This window comes from Wasmannia auropunctata, unplaced genomic scaffold (assembly GCF_000956235.1).
Source record: "Wasmannia auropunctata unplaced genomic scaffold, wasmannia.A_1.0 LD334880.1, whole genome shotgun sequence".
Taxonomy (NCBI): Eukaryota; Metazoa; Arthropoda; class Insecta; order Hymenoptera; family Formicidae; genus Wasmannia; species Wasmannia auropunctata.
The window spans coordinates 33,021-56,429 of record NW_012028010.1 but is presented as its reverse complement, the minus strand read 5'-3'; the positions used below and the strand labels follow the sequence as shown (position 1 = coordinate 56,429).

Below are 23,409 nucleotides of genomic sequence, written 5' to 3'. Positions count from 1 at the left end.
CAGCCTTTCTAGATAAGGGATTTTCGCCAGGATGAGATTCGAGGAGTTTCTCCTCCGATTACCGCGAGATCGGAGGCGCGATATAGACGCGAGGGATAGTCGGGAAGGATAAAGACGCGAAAGGTGGGATTATCGATATAATATATTCAAATCATCGCGACCGTCTCAAAGTGATCTTTCTATAGCGTTAGAAAATTTTTATCGCAGATTCTTACACGAGAGAAAAGTTGTAATAACGACGGCGACATGTAAAGTTGCGTAGATCACATATAATACGCATGATTATATTACGTCGACTGGCCAAATATCTTGATGATACTTATACACGTACCAAAGAGAATAGCAGAGTCACGGAAGTGAATATAGAGGCTGAGGATGGGGGGATTTATTTTCGAAATCTCCGGAATAGTTTAGACCCGCGCGAACGAATATATCCCAAAGCACATTCTAATCGCGATGATAAAAACACAAAGAACAAGATAACGAGATACGACGCCGTATATACACAGAATACGATATAAAGATACGTGTGAGAAGGCAAGGCGGAGCAGTCCATGAAGCGAACTCGCGAAGCGGTGATTTTGGTATAGCAAGCATTACTTCCAATGTGTCAAAAAGTATTCGATTATTTAGTCGTAATAAAAAAAAAAAAAGAATGAAATAAAATGATATAAAATTAACGGAGTAGAATGCGAAAAAATAAGCGTGTCCGATCGTACCATCAAGCTGTTTAGTCTTCTGCGCACCCCCCACTTGTAATCTACGAAGGTAATCACACGAGCGCGCTAAGCCATGAATATTAAATGGGCGAAACTTAGGAAATAACCATGTTAGACGGCAGAGTATCTTTAGCTGGTGTAACTGCGTTAGGAAGAAAGAAAAACGAGAGAAAAGAAGAAAAAAAAAACAAAAAGAAAGCGGAGACGTGTAAAAGACAGAAAGGAGTGATGGACTTTACGTCGGTGCACGCGAATATAAATGATATTCTTTCATTTAAATTCAAGACACACCCCATGGGCAAGCCAATGAGATACGCAAGGAAAATTTTACATGTATATTAATTCTCAGATGATAATACTAATAATAATAAAATACTTATATAAGAAAATGTATATATATAAATAAAACTGCAGCTCTATATATATATATATTATATATATACATACATTGTTATACTATTATATACTAGTTGGTTTTCTTTAAACATTCCTTGCCTTCAATACCAATCATCAACATTCCCTCAACGGCGTTGAAATAATTCTTGTACCATATATAAGTGTATTAAAAAAAGAAAAATTTTATTTCTATTATTTATCTGCTGATCTCTGCTGAAAACCGGATACGATTGGACCAGCAAATACGAACGCACGGGATGAATAATAAACGACACCCTGTATGTATATATATAGAGGATGTTGTTTTAAAAGCGTCTTTGTCGTACCTGCAACCATTGATAAGATATGATATAAAAAATGATCGATCTTATAGATTGTGTGGAAGTTCTCGTAAACTGCCAAAATTCAGATAAATATAGTTTATAATGTAGTGCTAATTCTATATATGATTAGCCTGATGTTTTTCATAGAGGTTACATATATATATATATATAAAATCGACGACACTAATATAATATATTCGACTTTTATTTAAAACGACAATTTTAACATTCAAATTTATTTATCCATGTAATAATTATATCGCTCATTTGTGACTACTGCAACGACATAATTCGAAAAACAAAGTTTTCCAGAAAATCAGTTTAATTCTTTTGAATCATTAAAATTTTGTAATATTAATTTTCTAAATATAATTTCGGTATAATTATATAATAAAATAATTATAATAATTATAATGATAACTATATAATAAAATAATTATAATACAAAGGAATAAAAATTCTTTTTCTTTTTTTCTTTTTTCTTCTCGTTTTTTGCAAACAATTAAAAGATGACAATTTTTTAATTATGTCGTCCTTGTAACAAATAAGCGACATCTCTCTTTCCCCTCCCCTGCCTTCCCCCCAACAAATATAACTATTAAAAACAATAATTAATATTCCTTATGGAAAATTTATAGATGATTATAGTTAAAAACATAATAATAATTTCAAAATTATTATCACGATGATGTTTCGTAGACACGTGTACGTATATTTAAAACTTGATAATATTTTCATTTTTGAAAATTGCAATTTTATTATTATCCCTCGAGTTTGATTATCCATGCAAGTGATAAAAAAAAAATGAATCAATATATAGCTGTTTTACATTGGTAATGGTACCGATCGAGCAAAAACCTATTAATCATCGGTTAGTAACGCAGAATTCTGTACTCGATAATAATTATGTGACAAAATAATTTACCCGCGTATAATCCTGATCGCCATTCCATGCGCGTCCTTCGACGGGTAAAATCGTCCGGCCTGTCGAACGCGGCTGTCAGATGTCACGACGCGCGGCTCGCGGGACCGGTGTGCCACCGCCCTTCGTACATGTCGCGCCCTCGGTAGACCGGCCCTACGTTGCGGCGCGATCGCGAGCGGGCGAGCGACGGGAAGGCGGTGAGCGGAACGCATCGCGGCGCAGCGCAGCGCAACGCAACGCAACGCGACGCGACGCGACGCGACGTGTAAAACGCAACGCAGCGCAACAGGACGAAGACGGAGACGTAACGTAAATATATAATGGCGATGCCCACGATCCTTGAGCGCCACTGTGCGTCTCGCGCAAATCGCGTCTAGACGGGAAATATTATACTTAGACGTCGGTCGTGCGGTCGGTCGCGGTCGTCTCCACCGTCTCGTGAGTGTGCGTGCGTGCGCGCGCGCGCGCGCGCGTGGTGTGTGTGTGTGTGTGTTTTGTGTGTGCAGTATACACATATCTATGTACACTTGTGCACGTATCTATACGTGATGACTCCGTTTCGGGGCTCTCGTATGCGCTCGATGGTCGAGCATCGTCGCGCACATATCGCCGCACCTACGACGTCGGGCGGCGCCGCACCGAGATCGGCGAGTAGCACCGCCACCCATTAACGACGAAACGCGATCGTCGCATTCCCTCCCGTTGTCGTCATCGTCATCGTCATCGTCGTCGTCGTCGTCGTCGTCGTTGTCGCCGCCGCCGCAACCGCGAGGAGGACAACACGGTAGCGGTCGACGGAAGCGGCCGGCGGACGCAGCGGTGGTGCCTCAGTGATCAATGAACTCTGGTTGACGCGTGTCGAGGCATGCTGGCAGCGGGGCGCATCAGCCACCAGCGGCCCGGCGGACGTACGTACGAAATAAATCGCCCAGCCAATCTTTTCTTCTCTCTTTCTCTCTCTCTCTCTCTCTTTTTCTCTCGCCTCTCCCTATCTTCGCTCCGCGATTTGTTCTCACGGTGTACATAACAAGCAGTAGCTCGCAAGAGTTCGCGCGAAGGGCCTCCGTTCTCGAGCCTCCTTCCCGACGACGACGAGCTGTCGGCTTCCATTTTCGGTACGCCGCGCCGAGGAACTCGCAATTACGACGACCACGCACTTATACGCGGACGGGTTGTGCGCGGGCGGGCGGGTGTGTGCCCATGAACGCGCGAGGCGAGGCGAAAGCGTAAACGCAGCGCGCGGGGAACGAGCGCGTGCATGCATTAAAACACGCGTCCTCTCCTGCGCCTCTCGTCCCTCGCTCGATCCTCACCACGCTCCAGTCGGAGTTGGAAATCGCGAGAGGCGTTTCTCTCTCTCTCTCTTTTTTTCTCTCTCTTTCTCTTTCTCGGCCCTTTCGCTCCTCGTGTCCGAGTCTCGGACTCCGAGGTCCCCTCGCTCGGGACCGGATCTCGTCTCGGACGGTCGTCGTCGGGATTTAATCGCGCGAGGCGCGAAGACGCGACGCGCGATACGGAACGAGGAAGCGTCCGTGAAGCGTCGTCGTCGCGGGGAAACCCGCGTGATTTTTATAATGATAAACCGCGGCTCGTCGTGGCGCGTTATGTAAACACACACCGTCACGCTCAACCGTCAGTTCTCCGCGACGATCGGGTGAGATAACGACGGGCACCCGAGTTACAACACACGTCCCGTCGCGCGTCGTCTCGCGTATCCGGCCAACGGCGACTCGCGTGTGAGAGAAATGAATCGATGCGCTTTTAAAGAGACGCGTGTACGACGCGTGACAGCCGAAAGTGGAGCAGCGCGTCGGGAATAGGAGGCGAGACTCGCCGCCGCCGCCGCCGGAGTGTCCGCTCCGCTTTGCTCGAGAGACGCGCGGGTAAAATTGGCTCGCGGATTCTCTGTTCCTTCTCTCTTTGAACGGCTCTCCGGTGTGTCCCTTTATCTGGAAATGCGGTGCGACGCTACGAGTGTTATATGAAAACAGTGCCGTGTGCCCGATACTGAGAAAGATCGGAGAAAGGACGTTTTGCGGCTGTCTTTCAAATACTTTCCATTGTATTTTCACTTTTCTGACATGTGCGTGATTCTGCACCGTGCGGCTCCTTGTGATTGTCCATTTCCTGTTTACATAATTAAGTCTTTTGCTTTCAACGAGCTCACTCGAGTTTGTCATTCCTGTCATTTCAGTATTTTTTTTCTTATTTTTTTTGTTGCGATTAGTCGTATACTTTTAATCCTTTTTTCTGGCTCAATTTCTTCGTCATGGAATATTTAAACATAATCTCTTACCTGTCATAATTGTCTCATTGCAGATGATGACATAATATAGATATATCGATTGTCCCCTTTTAAGAGAACACCGCATTAAACCGCATTGCAACCGTAAATACAGAGTAAATGACCCAAGTATGATGAACGATATAGAAAGTTTCGGCATGAAGGGGGTCGGCAAAATGCCCCACAGTCATTCGACGCCAGCTGGTGTGGACGGAGGTAGTAGAACACCTCCCGCGACACCGCGAAAAGCTGGAAAGATGCTGGCGGTTCGTGTACAGATGTTGGATGACTCTATTACAATGTTTCAAGTGCAGGTAAAGGATACTTATCTCTCACATTTCATCCTTCAAGTAATACGGTAGAGCTCCGTTTATCCGTACATATCAAGGGAGGGGGGGGGGAGGAGGAGGAGGAGGACGGCGAGACAGTTCCGATAACCGAATGGCTCGAATAATAGATAGAGGCTCACTTATTAGTTTCGATAATAGGAGCTGACGTAATTATTAGTTCCGATAATAGGGGCTGATGTTCGGAAAACTGAAGTCGAGCACGTCGAGCTCTTATTATCCGCAGCATTCGGATAATAAGAGCCTCGGCTATGGATTCGTATATTTGGAACTGAGCACAAACTTGTTCGCGTAAACGGAGTTCTCTACTGCATCCTCGTGTCTCAACTGCTCTTTGCGATAATTATGCATATTAAGACACATGAGGAAATTAGTACAACGAAGCTCAATTGAATTTAATACAGTTAATATTCTTTTGCCAATTCATTTTAGTTCGATAGAGCTTCGCGAATTCACTTCTTGAAGCACCCTTCGTAGAAGAAAACACCCAGAGTTTTTGTCTAAGGTCACGATGGGACCTATAAATAAATATAAGTTAAGAATATTCCACGCTCTCGTTCCTCATGTGGCGTAATATGTTTTTTTTTTTTTCGTCTGAGGCCTTCGTGTGCATTGTTTATAAAATACGCTAGCTATATGTGGAAATATTTGCCGTCTAACGCATTCGTAAAGGCGACTTCCCTGCGCCCTACGGGTGAGACTGTACTCGCGCGAGTAAATGTTGTAAAGTGACATTGAATGATGCTTGAATATCTTATTGTGCCTTCATAATTCTACATTATACGGCAATTGAATGCGCCTTCCTCTATTATCGCATTTGCGAGCGCGTAAGCTGTGTCACGTATCTGTGTTACCCATCATCGCGTGTATTTTATCAATGTATTAAAACATCATTAAATAATCTGATCCGAGAGCTCCGTATCTCCCTGATGCAATCTAATCTTCGTAAAGTATATATATTATTTAATATGTTTGTCACATCGTTACTTTTATGCAACTTGAACTTGCGATCGTTCCTATCTTTTATGTAATCAAAAAGTCTGCATATCCATTAGTTCCGCCATCCTATATTCTGCTCCATAGGCATGTTAAACTATTTACTTCATATATCCAGGTCAAGAGTCATTGATTACAGAGCCTCTTAGAATCTGCTTCCCGAAGCTATTTAACTCAAAATCCCGATATTTGAGATTTTCACTTGCTTGTTACATTAATTTGAAACATTAAAAAAATTTTTATATTTGCTTTACTATCATGAAGGTTTTACGTAATGTTAATCAAATTTATATGCTAAAGTATATATAGATAAACTAGGCCTGCAATCTTCTAAAAAAAATTTTCAATAGAATCTTAGAATTGGTGTCAGTAAATGAGATATTTCGTTATTTAGATTTATAAATTTTTATTAGCTTGTAATATTATGTATTTTTATATTAGCAAGGTATTTACCATATGTGCAGTTTATGTATGTGTGTGTGCGCGCATATATTTCCAGAAGAATGAGCTATTGGAGCATATAATGTATCGAATGGGGGATCTCCTTGAATGTGTGTGAAATATGTACACTCATTTATTGATTATTTATTTACAATGCTTGCAACGTGTTGCTTATTTCTTCAGAGATTAATTTTGTTCCAGCATCTTAGCTTACAATGAAAGTACAATAAGATATTATTCTGTACATTTATAGCATTCGATTATATGATTGTGATTGACATATTTCGTACGAAAATTATTTATGAAAATATAAAACAGTACAGAAATACGGGCATTTTATAAACAGCTTAGTTGTCTATCAAAGCTTAGTTATGTCTATGATATGATATAAATCTTATTATTTGCAAATTTCAGGCCAAAGCACTAGGTAGAGTGTTGTTCGATCAAGTTTGTAAACAATTACATCTATTAGAAGCGGATTACTTCGGTCTCGAGTATCAGGAACCAAATTTTACAAAAGTAAGCTGCGATTGTTAAAACGTAAATAACGTTCTTTAATGAGCAGTAAAATTAAAGATTTTGTTATTTACAGTATTGGTTGGATTTGGAGAAACCTGTGTGCAGACAAGTTGGTTTGTCTCTTATTGATCCGTTATTGAGGTTCTGTGTTAAATTTTATACGCCGGATCCTGCACAGCTTGAGGAGGAGTTTACAAGATATTTATTCTGTCTACAAATCAAACGGGATTTAGCTCAAGGTTTATTGCAATGCAATGATAATACGGCAGCATTGATGGCCAGTTATATTGTCCAAGGTAATTATAATTATTGTACTGTTTCGATTACTATTAATTTTAAATTTAAGCCTAACAAATTATATTAACATCGTTAGTCGTTTCGCTCAGATTTTTAGAAACAGAAATGAAATAGAATTGTATAGAAATCTGTGGTCGTTTCGTAATACATTTTGATTTCATTGCCGTTGTTTAATAAAAATATCTTGTGATCTGTTTTGATCATTGTTTTTTTTTGCTTCTAGCTGAATGCGGGGATTATGTGATAGAAGACTATCCAGATCATACGTATTTATCAACATACAAGTTTGTGCCTCATCAGGATCAAGAGTTAGAACGACGCATCATGGAGAATCACAAGAAGCATGCGTAAGAATTTTATATAAAATAAATATTTGTTAAATAAGTCACTTTTTATTCATGTTGGGTGTACATACATATGTCGTTTTAATGTTAACAGGGGTCAATCTCCTGCAGAAGCAGATCTCAATCTCTTAGAAACCGCTCGACGTTGTGAACTGTATGGAATGAAAATGCATCCAGCTAAGGTAGGCGATATTAAAAGATTTGTTCTCTATGTCGTTAAAAATCGCTTCTATAAAATACCTTTATACCTTTGTTATTTTGTAGGATCATGAAAATGTTCCACTAAATCTCGCAGTGGCACATATGGGCATTGTAGTTTTTCAAAATTATACTAAGATAAATACATTTAGTTGGGCCAAAATCAGAAAAATCAGTTTCAAACGAAAACGTTTTTTAATCAAATTACATCCCGAGGGTTATGTGAGTATTTAAAATATCTATAATTCTTAAACATAATTATTTCTGCATTAAGGCAGTAAATTACTTATGTACTTAAATATAATATTCGTTTATATTGCAATCATATTAATGTCATTTTTTTATTACTTATAGGGATATTATAAGGATACGGTCGAATTTTTCTTTGAGGGACGTAATGAATGTAAAAACTTTTGGAAAAAGTGTGTAGAAAATCATGGTTTCTTCCGTTGCTCTGTAGTTAAGAGAGTCGTAAGACAGAAAACTAGAGTGCTTAGCCGTGGATCATCATTCAGGTATGGAATCAAATTGGTTCCCAGAATATTACTGCATTGATCAAAGAAAGTTAACGTCTACTTTTTATATTTTTCTACAATTTAAATATACATTATAGATAAATAGCTTATACATTTAAATATTTTATCTTTAAAATATGATCGTATGAGCTTGTTAAAAAGTATACAGTATACTTTGAATTTGAATAATTATCAAAATATATCTCTACATTGCTGTACGTTTACATATTACCAGGTATAGCGGCAAAACTCAAAAACAAATTGTCGAATTTGTTCGAGATAATTACGTGAAGAGGCAGACATTTCAAAGGTAAGTTCCGCCAAGTGATCGAAGAGAGTTGTTGAATAATTAAAAGAGTTCTTGGATACCCATGTAATATGTAGGTAGTGCATGCAGACCATTACGTATTGTTTTCCTAATGTTGGTTTGTATCATTGAGATTTTTATTAACGAACGCACCAAAACTTGTGAGTAAGATAGGAGGTGGCACGGTCTTGCTTTTGCCGGGATTACAAGTCGATATTTTATATATGTATTATCCAAACGTTTCCAATTTCCAATAGCGGAAACTGTTTTATTATGTCCATTTTTATATTTCCGTTTGTCAGTGTTGCCTGCTCGGACAGGGGTGGCGGGGAGTCAGGCTCACCATCAGGCACGATAAACCCGAATGATGAGTGTACCCTCTCTCAATAGCGTGATCACTAATTATTTATATTGTTGTATATCTAATTATACACAGCAAAGTACCACGTTTTTCACTGCCCTAACAAGTTTTATCCAACAAGATATTTGTCCATAGCAGTAGATTGTTCTCTAAAATAGAAGATAGTCTATTGTATGACACAGTCGAAGAAAGAAAAGTTATTCTTGTGCGCCGGCAGATTTCTGTTTGCTGTGCGATATCGATGCACGGTTGAGAAACGCCTTCATACATTGAAACATCGATTGACAAAAAGACTGATATAACGCGTGTGACATTAAATTTGTTTATAAATAAGTTGAAATTATTTATACATTACTACATATCGATATCAGATTATTTGCTAAAAAAGATCTTAAGAGGAGCCTAAATATTTTTATATTTTGCCTCTTCTAGACTTTTTTTACCTCACAAGCAATAAAATCGTGAAATGTATCAAAATCAAATTTTATATGAATCTTTGATAGTCTATGAGCAGTTTTATATGATCATAAAAGTTGTATGTATTAAAGTCTAAATATGACATTAAGTATATTTATTTTGAAAGTGCACTCTTGTATTTTATTTATGCTTTGGAACACGCAAGATATTTTCTTGTGTTTCATATAATTATTGCACGTATGGCTATTTTCGAACGCGCAAATAAAAGTTTTCTATATTAATGTTTTTATAAAGTATATTCCATATGGCATTTTTGAAAGTAGGGCAGCCTTTTTTTACAATTTCGTTTTCCATTGAAAAATAATGGCTGTCTTCACTATTCCTAAATTCAATGGTTCTCCAAAACACAATTCGTAATTTACTAATTATATAACATATATAATTAGTAAATATGTATATATATATGTATATATATATATATATATATATATAGTTGCACTTTTAAACATTTTAAGTGACATTTCTATTTTGTTATATTGTATAATCAAAAATATGAAATACCTGTACATGTCGACAACAATAATATTGCAATTAAAAATCATTTAACGGCGGTGTTGACCGTGTATCGTATCAGAAATAATCTGTTTTTGTTTATCGCATCGTATTCCAAGATGTGGATTGGTAGGAAAATCAATATCATCCGCATAATTCCTTGCATCGTAGCGTCGGTTTAGTCGAGAAGCGTCCTGTTTTTTTTCCTTTTCTTTTTTCCTATTAATGATTCGTTGACGACAACGAAAGAGAAAGAAGGGATAAGCTAGTTCCAAACACAGGCTTGGCATTTGACAGCCTAAGTCTGATGCTGAACTTGACTCTCTCTTGCTCGCAGGTCCAATTCGTTCCGGCAGACTAGCGGTGGTAGGGCATTGCAGGGCTCGGAGGGGGGAGGCTATCGTGGGGCCACTCCAAGCAGCTCCCTTATGGGCAGCTCCAGCATCTCTGCCCACCCCCTCCTGCCCCTCGGCGATCCTGGTATGTACCATGACCGACACCAACCTCCACAACAAACGCTTTATTTTTAATTTCTCCGCCCTTTGGCTCTCTCTATTTCTGTCCACCTGTTTCTAGCCTCATTTCTTTTCACCGTATCATAACTAAAGTATTGTAATAGTAGAGTAGAATAGCGTATCTTAAATAGATGGTTTTTAAAAGGATTTTGTGCCTAACGTTTATTATGTTTATAAGAATTGTATGTATGTGTTGAATGTATGCGCGCGCGCATGTGCGTGTGTCATGTGCGCGTGCGTCATGTGCGTATGTGTGTGTGTATGTGTGTGCGTGCGTACGTAGAAATTATAATTAAGAAAATCGAAATTCCGTATATTTACGATTATGATTATACTCGTACCTCGATGATTACACATTGAAATGATTTCTGAAATGTATATATGTACGTTTAAGACTTGAAACTAAAATGTTTATGAGATTACATTAGTTTTACATGAAGAATTAACTACTAAAATATTTCATCAATTTTAGTATCTGGAAAAATATGAAAGTAATATTAACAATTTTTAGAAAAAAAAAAACAAATATATATTATACTGTACGATTAAAAAAAAGTGATAATATGTACTGATTATTAATTAGTATTACGTACTAACATAACTATTAAAATATTATTGATTATTATAACAGAAATTTACTAATTTACTACTAATATTGAATACTAATTTACTTTTATTCGTTTATTTAACGAAATAAAAAGAAGTAAAAGTATCGTGCGCTTGCACGCGTTAAATCCATTTTTTCGCAATAGTTTCATTAATTAAATATTCATTAGAATAATTAACACGGTAGAGGCGTAATCGCACGGGAATTAAAAAAAAATTTCGTAACATATGTAGATGTCAAAAGAAAGGAGATTTATATCTCCTTTTTCCTATCGTGTGATACGATTTTTCCAGCACTGGCAACCCCAGCTCTGTCTCTGTCATGCGGTTCGATGACACTGGATTCTCCGACGACTGCGACGAGTGTCTCGATGGGAGGGACGATTCACCGTCGAGAAGACACAGCTACATCGTTTCGGACGCTCACCTCTATCGACGTCCATTCGCCAGCCACCCCCAGCCAGGTCCCAGCACCGCGGCCGATGCTTTCTACCAGCCAGCAGCCACGGATTTCATCAACAGGTCGTATCAGCCCCTCTAACAGCAGTCCTCCCGAATTCCCACCACCACGACCTCTGCCCAGATACCCCTGGCAACGGTCGGCTAGTTGTCGCGAGTTGTACGCTTCTAGTTTCGAGGACTCCGGTAAAGCGCGACCGCGGGACGACAAAGTCACCGCGGATCTTCCGTTAGACCCATTCCAATTAGCCTCCCAGGGTGAATTAGATAATCCCGTAACACGATACGACGAGAGCAATCGTTCATATAGCGCCGCTAGTTCGAAATTACCTTCCCTAGATCACGATTCTGTCCCCGAGCGTGTCTACAGCAGTTCCTACCCGGGAACGTCGTCGTTGTCTACCGAATCGGGCCATGAGGAATCGGGTCCCGCTGGAGATCTGTCGCATGACGATCTCTCACACGATTCTTACGAGCTTTTGGAACGCGAGCATGAATTCGAGTATCCGGAATCGTATTCTAGTCCACATGACGAGCACGAACCTATATCCGATCAGAGTGACGAGGGAATCGAACACGAGATGTTCCAAATGGACTCCGAAACCGATTCCTTCGTCAAGCACAGATCGATAAAGTCTTCGGACAAACAACAATATAAATCCGCGTTTAATGAGCTCAAGAACTCTAAAACTAAGTCCATCGATCGGTACTCAGCTGTACCCAAGGCAGACAGCGATTTCGTGATCACTGAATCTAGGATACATCGGACGGGCACTCAAATAGAACGTAAATTCGAAACGAGACACGCGAATTCCGTAGAACAGCCGTCCAAAATGGGTATTCCGCATCAGGACTCCGCCAGAAAAGATCCCATGGTAATGCAGGTGCAGAAGCAAAAAGTTTCTGTCCTGAACGAGTTAAAGAACTTAAAGCCCAAATATAAGATCACTCACGTAGATTCGGAGGTCTTGCGAGACGAGGGTATTATGCGTCCGAAATCGCGAATTGATGACGATCTGAGCCCGGTTGAGGGAAGTAGAACGTTAGATTATAGCGGGAGAGGTAGGACGATTAGGGCGCGCAGTATCGCTAGCTTGGAAGATCATACGCCGCGATTGTATGTCGAGACAGGTAGTCTAGGTCGAGGGCATAAGTCTAGGGATAGGAAATCGAGGGACGCTGACGTTAAGATCGAGAAAGTCTTGTCGAAGGAGCGTAGAAGCATTGAGAGGGAGGAGCGAAAGCGGGATTACTCGAGAGATTTTAGGCGAATGGACAAGAGCGATTCGCGAGAACGTCGTTCAGCGGATCGGCTCGACTCGCGCGAGCGGAGATCGGATAGCCACGGTCGTCGCAGCATAGACTGGATCGATATACGCGAGTTACGTAGAAGCATCGAGCGGCTTGACGCACACGAGAGGAATTACGATCTAGACTCGAGGGAAAAGAGTGCCTTTTATAACAATGATTTCTACGAGTCGCGCGGTAAGAGCGTCGATCGTTTAGACTCTCAAGGGCTGCGCAGCAGCATGGAATATCTGAGGAGTCCCAAGGAGAGGAGCAATCATCGGCATTCGGAGCGCCGGGAGAGAAGTATCGAACGGATAGATTCTCGGGAAACGAGGAAGAATAGAGCCGCTTCTATCGATTACGATAGGCACACTTTTGAACGCCTCGATTCCGGCAACAGAAGCCCATTCGAGCGATTGAAAGAACAACGGAGGAAGAGCATAGAGAGACTCGATTCTCAAGAGTTTGACTTTGATCCGCGAGCGATTGAACATTTGAAATCCATGGAGCGCTACGAGCAAAGAGAACGAACTTACGAGAGAAAGATGGAATCGAGGAGCGCCGAACGAAAGAGCTTGGAAAAGCTGGACTCGCGTGAACGAAGGTACTTAGGACGTTTAGAGTCGCGGGAAGGAAGGAGTCTCGAGTGTTTGGACTTCGATAGCATGGAGCGTCGAAAAAATATCGAGAGGATGGATTATAAGGACCAGAAGAAGAGCAGGAGCAAATCCGAGAAAGCCAAGTCAGAAGAAAAGCCGCGAGAACGTGATGATTGGAGGAGTTTGGAGAAAGCGCGAAAAGACGATGAAAGACGGGAACGTGAGCGGCAAGCGAAACTGTCTATCGAATCCCGTACGGAAACCGTTATCGGCGTGCCGCACGAGATGGAGAATTTGAAGTCGAAAACCGTGTTCGCCGAATACGAGCCGAAGGTCGTTGGCGGTATCGTCCTAGGTTTCGAGGAGACCGCCTTGCCCGGACACGTGCCGGTGGAGCGTACGAAGAGCGATCCGAATCCGGCGCGGCAAAGGTTAGGATCCAGCAACAGCAAGCGGCACATGCTGATGCACCAGAAATCCATAGACTTGACACCGGCTGACTCCGGTGACGAGGAACCGTTTTCGGACAGCGCGACGATACAGAAGACCAACGTCGATATCCCGTACATATTGCACAAGAGGCACGTTATGAATGGCACGGCGTCCGACGAAAAATCCGAATCGGATAGCAGTAAAACCTCGAGGAATGTTAAAAGTCTCGCCAAGGATTTGCCGAAGTTACCGCTGAAAATGGTGGCGGATCTTCCGTACTTCGATCTGACTAAGCTTTCTTCGGTAGACAAGGCTGGCAATAAATTGTCTCCGGATAAGCTGAAAAGTGGCACGGCTACCGCAAGACCGAAATCGATATTAAGCCCTTCGGATAAGCCGAGGAGTATTCTAAGTCCAACATCGAAACTCTCGCCCACAGATCCAAAGAGCATTGTTTGCAGTTTGTCGCCTAGCAAGAGGAGCCCCTCGAAAGCGAAGACTCAGTCTCCCGAAAAGTTCTCGCAAAAGGGCGGCTCGTTAGATAGAAACAAAGCCGAAGTTATCATCGAGGATTACACGTGCAAGAAATCCTCGAGCTTAGACAAGAAACCCTCGAAATTGTCGCCGGTAGAGCCGAATGTCACCATTATCTCGGCTATCGAAAAACGTTCGCCCAAAAAGTCGCCGACTGATCCTAGCGTGACTATCGTCTCTGTGATACAGAAGAAGAAATCTCTCGATGGCGCGCCCAGGAGCCCCACTGCGAAAACGGCGAAAGCTGTTCTGAATTTTGCCGACATCGTCGGTATGGAAATGAAGCAAAATCTGGAACGTAAGGCGAAAGTTGAGAAAGATAGTCTGAAAGCACCGGACGATAGTTTAGAGACGCAAGATAGCATTGAAAAGATACCGTTACCCGAAATTCCTGACAGCGGACAGGCTGAAGAGAAAATGATGGATCAAGTCAGAACCATCGAACAGAGAGAACGAGATCGTTCCCCGAAACGAGCCGATGAACTGTCTGACGATGATCAAAAGAGAGAAAATGTACAGTCTGTAATAGCTGAAGTTCACATGCCGGCTACAATGGAAATCAAACCGGAGAAACCGCCGATTCCGGAAAAACCGAAGACGTTAGAGAAGCCAAGTATTCCTGAAAAAACGAAGCGTATTTTGGAGAGAATAGAATCGAAATTTTCGGAAGTCAGTAAAAATTCCGCTACGAAGATATCGAGGCCAAAGATCATCGATACAGGATTTGACGATTTCGTGGATCCAGTTGCCGATTTGCCTTTGGACGAAGTGCCTGTGAAACCTACTCTAGAGTTGGATAGTCTTAAAGTTCCTGAGTTCGTTCCTTTCCTGTTAAGACCGCACGGAGAGCCGATAAGATCGAAGTCTTTGTCGCTGGCGGAAGAGAAGGCACCGATCGATACCTTGCTCTCGCCGGAACTCGAAAATAAGCACTTCGTGCAGGACGTTTCACCGAAGAGAGCGAAGAAAATGAAATCCGAACCGAAGAAGGATTTCAAAAAGCAATCAAAATCATTAGAGGGCGACAAACCGCCGCTGAAAAAGAGCGCGTCGAAAGAGTCACGTTCACCGTCGGCGAGTACAAAAATTGACAAATCCAAATTGAAGCTCGGCGAGATGCCGCAAGAGATCATAATAATAGATTCGACTGACGTGGCGCCAGAAATAAGCATTGTACAAAAGGGTAGATCAAAATCTGTAACTAGATTATCCGATAAACCGTTTTCATCATCGAAGGAGGAAAAGGAAGAAGCGAAGAGTACTCGTGCGAAATCCGCGTCTGTCGACGACGAACTTATTAAAGGCGCGATCAAGTCCGAAAAGTCGAGACCGAAATCGTTGGGAATATCGAAGAGTCTGGGTAGTACAGAGAAGAAAGATTCAGTAGAGAAAATTTCGCCGAAGAGACTCAAAGCTGTCGCTAAAGCTGCTGTGGCGAAGGACGCAAAACAAGATTCAAAAACGGCACGCGGTAAAGTAGCTTTGAAAGTAGAAGCGACCAGCGAGGAAGCTACTGCTGAATCAAAGCAGCCTAAACAGGAGAAAGATTCTAAATCGTCTGTTAAATCTGACGTTGTAATTGATCAGCCAGTAGATACTAAACGTGTCGCAGCAGCCGACGAGTCCAAGGAAGTAGTTAAGGAGTCACGCAAGGAGCCGAGCAAAGAGCCAGGAAAAGAGACAAATAAAGAGCCAGGCAAGGAAGTAACAAAGGACAGTCTAAAGAAAACGGCACTTGCTCAGGATTTAACTCAATCTCCCTTAGTCTTACGTAAACCGGGACAGACGCCGATACTGTTTGCTCGCGCACGTCTTGGTCTCTCGGAGGGTAGCGGGATTGGCGCTCTTCAGCGTCAAGGCGCAACGCAGTCGCCTACTTCTCAGCGGCGCGCGAAATCCTTGGACGCCGCAGTGATCTCCGTGCACAGGCTACCGCCGGCAAACGCATTTTCCAGCAAGGATGACACGGTGGACGTGTCGGAGAATCTGGAGGATCAGGAGAATGCTGCCGAAGGCGCGAGCGCAGCATCGAAGGTGCTCTCTGTTCAGATGGAGGCCTCCCCGAATCATAAATCTGATAGTACCGATCACACAACCGTGCCGGATTCTCTATCCGTTACCGAGACCTCGACGCAGTATCTAGAATCGCCGCTAACAGAATGTAACGAGATTGTCCCTTGTGCCGATTCCTACGAGGGTAGCCGAATGCCATTTACGAGTTCCTTTAACGAGGCGCAAACGTCGAAGGTCATAGAGAGCGCTAAATTGGAGGAAGCGACAAAATTCATCGATCAGAGTTCCGCCGAATCCGGCGTCGAACAGGAAGCTTCTCAAGAGAGTTCCGACGCGAAGGATATGCCAAAAGATCAAACTCAGAATCAAGATGAACCGGCAGTATCTACAATTTTCATAAAGAGCGGTAGTACGGAAGTTGTCTGTAAGCAGACTGAATCGCCCAGCGAAGTTTCAGATGGTGAGACAAGTGCGAGAACTAGCGAAACTAAATCTCCATCTCCATCTCGTCCACATGACTTTCGTGTCAAAGTCGACACAGATGGCTCGAGAAGTCCGTCTGAGAGAGATGACGTGCCTGACGTGACTATAAGCGCGGCTCGAGAGGATAATGTATTCTTTTTTAATTACGATCAGGACGATCCTCCAGATATGGTCAAGTCACCGATACAAATATCAATTGAAGAATGTTCTGACGACGATATGAATCCGGAGGAAGAGGAGGACGAAATAGTGGAAGTGCAGGTAGAGATCGACGAGCGGGAAGAAGACGAAAACAAGCGGCTAGACTCACTTGATACGAGCGAGGATACGCTCGATGCGCTCGATATGCAAATACGGACTCCGCGAGGTCCGGACAGCGAATTAAGTTCGCCGGATTACGGTGTGGACAAGATGGACGAAAAGACGTTGGTCGAGGTTGAATTGACGCCGGAATATCTGGAGATGAAAAAAGAAGATGAAGAAACGCCGGAAGAATTACCGGAAGATGAACCGATGAAGGAAACAGAGATCGCGGATTCCAATCGTCTTTCTATTGACAGGAAACTTAGACTGAGCAGTGAACGCTCGAGAAGCGAAGAGACCAACACTTGGACACCGGACAGGGAAGATCCAGACTCCAGTTCATGTTCTATCGCTCGGCCACTAGGTATCGGCCAGATACAACCTATAATAGATCGTCGGGAAATCGCTATGATCGAAGGTGCCCGAGACAGCGGTTCCTTAGATGATGACAGCAACGGCTCGCATCCCCCTCCAAAGCAAGAAATCAGCGTCACGTGGAAGTCATTTCCGCAGGGAAGCTCCGGTAGCTCCAGTCTCGAGGACGGCTGGGTGGCTCAGGACGAGGGCACCGCGCAGCAATCGCAATCTGAGGACAGCAACGGTCAGAACGAAGACAGTTATCAAGAGGACCTAGCGGACTTTCCGGGCACCTTTATCATTGGTCCCGAAATATTAGCTAATTACGGCGCATTTTCACTTTCACGTACGTTGTCGAGAATATCCGAACGATCGACCACGTCGGAGCAAGATAGAAGCGACTTCGAGGATTCCTTTAAGCCAAGCTCGAGGTCGCCGAGCCTCGACGATGAATCTTTGATGTCAAGCGATCATCAGCCGTCTCTATCATCGGACCCTCCGTCCGGTACGGCGTTACCATCTGTTTCTGATGATCGCAGAACGTCTTCCGAACTACCGGACATTCCCATCGATGTGGTTGGCGCTCATGAGGATGACTCGAAATCGCCGCGAACGAACAGGCGATCACGATTGCAGTTGCAAAGTTCCGAGGACTGGCCATCGCCGCCCAGTTCACCTGTTTTTGAAACACCAGTAGTGAGCCATGTGGAAACATTCTACATGGAAATCAAACCGGAGGAAGCAGTCAAGGTGACCGTTACGGACAGTACGGAGACGCCCGTTAATCCAGAACAAGACAGCGACTCCAGTGACGAGAACAGGACGCTGCACGACGATCTGCACTCGACTCTCTTGGAGGACGGGCAAAGTCCTTCAACGTCCGCGACGGCCGACGGTACAGTCAAGATCGCGGTAAAACCGAAGTCGAATTCCTACATAACCGGCTCGTCGCACAGCGAGGACACGTCGATGGGTCTGTCCATGTCCGAATGGTCCAGCTCGAACAACACCGTGCGCCAGTATTGCCAGTACTCGGGTACAAAGTCTGATGACAATTCGCTGGCGGAACTCGGCGCCTCGATTTCGGACTGGTCAGGTAGCACGACGGTGATACCGCAGCAGTATTACGCCACGGCCGCGGACAAGAGTCAGAGCGACACCACGACGTCCGAGAGGAGCGCGACCAGCATGAGACCAAACTCGAAGTGCCAGTCCGCAGACACTTCCTCCCTCCCGTCTCCGCCATCCCCGTCTTCATTGCCGCTGCCCGTGTCACCACCACTGCCTTCTCCACCCGCGACGGCTGCTTCCGCATTTTTCGAGGACGAAGCCGTCGGTTCCGCGATCGAACAGCACAAGACTTTACTGGCCGAGACAACCGCCGAGGATGACGACGATCCACGTCAATCTCGAGCGCACGATGACGAGTTCGACGAGGCGCGGCGATTTATCGAGAGCCAATTCGACGAGCACCATCGTCTACGTCGATACGACGACGAACAGCAAGGCGTTTATCCCCAGGAATTCGCCGACATCTCGCCACCTCGTATCACGCTTCGAAACGAGTACGACGAGGCCATTGACGATGACTTTCAAATGGGCCCGGACGAGGATACGCTCTGTGTTGACGATACAGCGCTACCGATCCCCGAGGAGGACGAGGAGGATCAGTTGTACGACAATGTACCCGCAATGAAATATTCCAGTAGCGACAAAGTGCGGATGGAGGTCGGCCGCGGGGACAGTTCGGAAGATATGCATGAGAGGTACGCTGAGCTCACCCTACAACCGGGAACGGCAGACGACGATTGGTCGTCCGAGGAACGAAGAGACGTTCCGGAGCGAGAGAAACCATCGGCGAGATCAGGCAAATTCGATCGCGGCTTCTCGGAGCCGACCCGAGCTCAGGGCACGCGTTCCACCGAACGGCCCGTGATGGTGCCGATCCGTGCAAAGTCGACCCCGTATTACTCCACGACGAGTCTGAGCGGCGAGTCGACTACGTCCAGTCCGCCTATGCCGGTTAGGACGCAGATCAGAACGAAGACGATGCCTTACTCGTCGAGCCGCAGCCCGCAGAGCGAGGGTGACACCTCCTCGAGCATGGACAGTCCGGCGCACACGCCCGATCGGGGTCAGCGGGCCTTCCGCCGGAAGCGACAGCAGAACGCCAAGAGGCGACACCGCGTGGTGGTCGATCTTGAGGTCAAGGACGGCCACATAGTATCCAGCACCGACTCCAGTTTCGACGTGGCGACCATACCGCCACCGCTGCTGCCAGAGGGTCAGAGTCTAGACGTGGACGACGACGAGAATGACGAAATGTCCGAGACGAAGGACGAGCTTCATCGGCAGCAGCAGCGTTGACGCAGCGTCGACGATCGACGCTAAACAGAAATGCCCGTGGAAGAGAGAAAATTGAGCGCGATCGGTCAACACTCACTCACGGGCTCAAACTAGCAGGATTTGTAGACAAGTTCCCAGTCGTATATGGAATTGAACGCACTTTAGAATTGACAGACTCTCCGTGGCCGTACGTTGGCACTCTCGATTTATGTCTGTCGCGCGAACGAAGATCAAATGGGAACGGATCTCGACGACTCGGCCTGACCTTCTTGCGATCTTGATTCAACGATGACGATTTGCCCGGCGGTGTTTCGCGCTGAGCGGCAATCGAGAATCGAGAGTTATACGGGTATGAACGACGACAAGGGCATCAACGACGACGACGATGACGAAAGCAGGACAGACGTAAGACGAGGGCGAAGACGACGTCGTCCGTCGTTTCCGGGCTAGAAAGCTCAAAGGCTGAATGATCAAAAATTGCGCGAGAAATGTAGCATTATCGTTAGGGATACAGATACGGTTTGTTACGCGTTTTAGAGATTCGGTTTACTTTGATATCACCGTCACGATAGAGTCCCTTTGGTCCCCAGTAGAGGATGAGTATATTTTAGCAAGTAATATTCATGCAAAACACACACACACACACACACACACACACACACATACACACACACACACACACGTACATGGGAAGCGAAGAGTATTTCAACTATCGCGATCAGCGTGCCCGCGCGCGACTCGTTAGTGAATGATAAACGTTACGCGCGACACGTTATATCCTAATTATGATAATGTTATAAATCATAGAAATCGAAAGAGCGATGTAGGATTTTCAAAGGTAATCGTAATTTTAAAACGAGCCACAGTTGTTGTGGCGAATTTATTTTTAATCCTTTTAATCGACTCGAGTCCTCGTTTCGTTCCTTGCACGAGACACACCCAACATTGCTAGGGAAAATCGTGCGAATACTTGAATGAATAAACGTAAACGTACTTACTTTGTTTTTTCTCCTAAAAAGAAAAAGAAATCGTAGCTTTGTTATACATAATTACACCCGGCGCTCCTACGGCACGTGATCGTGCGCAGCCGTTGTTGCGTCACGCTGTAACAACGTCAAGGGATTAAATCAGCGCTAACTCACGGCGTCGCGAATGCACGCCGTTTTATTCGGTCGCGCGACCTTGAAAATTCATCCAGGACAATCAATCGCGAGCGGCGGTCGCTCGAGGTGGGATTCCATCGAGGGAGAACGAAACGCGGAATTACGTAAGGTGGTCGTCCGAGGGGGGGGGGGAGGCGATTGTTTCCAGTTCGAATTGTATTCCGAACAGCAACGACAACGTGATCTCCTATGATTACGCCGCGATTTTGCTTCGCGCACGCGAATTAGAAGAAAAAAAAAAGAAGGAGTGAGGAAAAGTTGCTCAACCTAGATACGTAAATGTGGTGCGCCGCGTCTCCCCCGCGCTTTTTAATGGCGCCGCGGCCGGCAGGTGCACCCACCGGTATATCCTGCGCGTACGGAATTTATCCTCGACGAGCGAGAGGAGCACCTGTTACTCGTTAATAGACGTTGGCAATGGACCAACCGAGTGGTAGCTGCTAAGCTCTGTTTTTTTTTTTTTTTTTTTTAGGTGGGAACTTAAGCCTCTTAATCATTAATAATCCGTGAGACTTATTCGCCTAGCGACAGATATATCCGCAAGATAAGGCCGGGAGATCTATGCTCTGTGTTAAAATTGTTACTGGGCTGTTATTTATTATTTATCGCTGAGAGAAACGCGTCTCGGCTGTTTTCTCGGAGACGCTTGATTTTTTTTTCGTTTCCTTCGTTCAATAAAATTTCTAATTGAGACTGATACGTTTTGTAACACGTGCATATCTTTTACCGCTCACAATTGTTCGTTTCCTTAGATCGGTGGTTTTGAGAGAAAGAGAAAACGAGAAAAAGAGTTCGGCTTTATAGTGAATTACGGAAGAACGGGAGATGTCTCCCGATGAGAAAGAAACGTACACTTTGACCGAATAAAAAAACAAACTTCAGGAAGGAGTCCGACTTGAGCGAAAAGCAATAGAAAGTCCCATTTGGATTTTTCATTGGCTTGTATTATTGTGCCTAGTTTTTATACCACCTGTCGTCGTGTGCATAATTTAACTACGGTAGCGAGGCGTGAACGAATTCGGCGCGAATTGCGACGCGTTTACGCGCGCTGCACGTGCGCGTATCTCTTTAACGCGTTTCTTAGATAGGTAAAATATGTGTGAGCGATATAGATGCACTTGATTACGCGAAAGAGAGGAAACGCGAGTAACATCAGTATTATGAGCGCATATACTATGTGTTTTCGGGATAATGATCACAATTGCGAATGTAAAATTGAACGCGACATCGTCAGCAGCGTGAAATAAAGTTTGTTTTCTTAGGTGGAATGTAAGAAATTGCTCGAATTGCTGCCGTTTTAATTTTACGTAGAATTGTCGACACACTTGTTTGCTGTTTAGTACTTTTATACTTTTTATATTTTAATTCGATTTCAATCAAATACATAATTTCTTTTTACAGGCGTGTATTTAATAAACGATATATCGAGCTATGAATTTTTTAATTGTTAGGTGCAACACTTACAGAGTTGTTACGTCTTAAAGATGAAAATAAGAAAAAAATAGATCAATACGGAATAGCAGGGTTGACTTAATTAATACGGAATTGAGCTTTTTAATTACTCATCCTGTTGCAGAGCGCAGCTATTTAACTAAATACACCTACCAAAACATTGTACTTTAATTTCGAAGGCTTGTTAAAGTATATCTAAAAAAAAAAAGTATCTTTGAAATTTGAATAGATTCGCAGTTGAATATAATTAATTACAGCAATAATTCGTCAATAATGCGTTCGGGAATTGCAGCATTCCCGATAATAAGGCGAGATCGTTATGTACTGTTAAATATGTGGAAGATTCTCGCAATATATATCATCGTTATTATACACGGATATATTAAAATCGTTACTTTATGATCGTGTGTTACGATATGAAAGGGATGTGGCGCGAAATATGCGAGATGCAAAGGGACTACCGCTGAGTGCCGATAAATGATGGCATATGCCGTTACTTTGTTTCCGGCGAATTCTCAATTTTGATATCCGCGCATGTTCCGAGCCATAGGCTTAAAATTCGAACGAGATTTACACACTTCAGGATTACGTCGATACGTGTCAGGGTCATATCGTTGGACATTTTCCGACTACACACTCTGTACACATGTCGTACTAGTCCGAGCTTGGAATGACAGTTATCCCGGGATTGTCCGAAGTGAGACCATCGGAATGGCCGTTGTCGAATCACTCAAATAAGGTCGCGGTTTCGGCAATTCCGGGGTGGCTCCTGATTTGAAGCGCGACATACGAAACGGCTTATCTGACCACGCACGAGAAAAATAGATCTCCAGAGGATCTTCCGTAAATATATCTCTATTTGGGAAAGAGCTTTCCGCGATTCATCTTCGAGCTTGTGATCCGAAGATCAAAGATT

At 43.8% G+C, this 23,409-nt stretch overlaps 2 protein-coding genes across 4 annotated transcripts in view; both read left to right on the top strand.

Moving 5' to 3' along the window:
- The first annotated feature begins 2,520 nt into the window (after positions 1 to 2,520).
- Positions 2,521 to 22,701, top strand: LOC105457868. 3 transcript variants are annotated; one of them, XM_011702775.1, is made up of 11 exons: positions 2,521 to 3,271; positions 4,683 to 4,961; positions 6,846 to 6,950; positions 7,024 to 7,246; positions 7,471 to 7,594; positions 7,686 to 7,773; positions 7,856 to 8,011; positions 8,144 to 8,304; positions 8,540 to 8,614; positions 10,279 to 10,421; positions 11,357 to 22,701. In XM_011702775.1, exons 2-11 carry the CDS (start codon positions 4,779 to 4,781, stop codon positions 19,897 to 19,899), a joined length of 9,801 nt encoding a protein of 3,266 aa, XP_011701077.1. In that variant the 5' UTR covers positions 2,521 to 3,271; positions 4,683 to 4,778; the 3' UTR covers positions 19,900 to 22,701. The 3 variants fall into 3 exon arrangements, with proteins under 3 accessions (XP_011701077.1, XP_011701079.1, XP_011701078.1); XM_011702777.1 differs by lacking the exon at positions 2,521 to 3,271 and adding an exon at positions 3,949 to 4,246; XM_011702776.1 differs by lacking the exon at positions 2,521 to 3,271 and adding an exon at positions 4,261 to 4,446.
- LOC105457939 (FERM, RhoGEF and pleckstrin domain-containing protein 1-like) overlaps positions 20,167 to 23,409 on the top strand; it is a 20,842-nt gene continuing 17,599 nt past the window's right edge. The window contains exon 1 of the mRNA XM_011702912.1: positions 20,167 to 20,283. Coding sequence (XP_011701214.1) covers positions 20,167 to 20,283 — 117 coding nt within the window. The remainder of the gene's footprint in view (positions 20,284 to 23,409) is intronic.

Excerpts from the sequence above, each read along its gene's own strand:
- LOC105457868 (XM_011702775.1), top strand. The coding sequence starts at position 4,779 with ATGATGAACGATATAGAAAGTTTCGGCATGAAGGGGGTCGGCAAAATG. Across the intron at positions 7,247-7,470 it reads GGCCAGTTATATTGTCCAAG|CTGAATGCGGGGATTATGTG; the intron begins GTAATTATAATT and ends TTTTGCTTCTAG. Across the intron at positions 7,595-7,685 it reads GAGAATCACAAGAAGCATGC|GGGTCAATCTCCTGCAGAAG; the intron begins GTAAGAATTTTA and ends TAATGTTAACAG.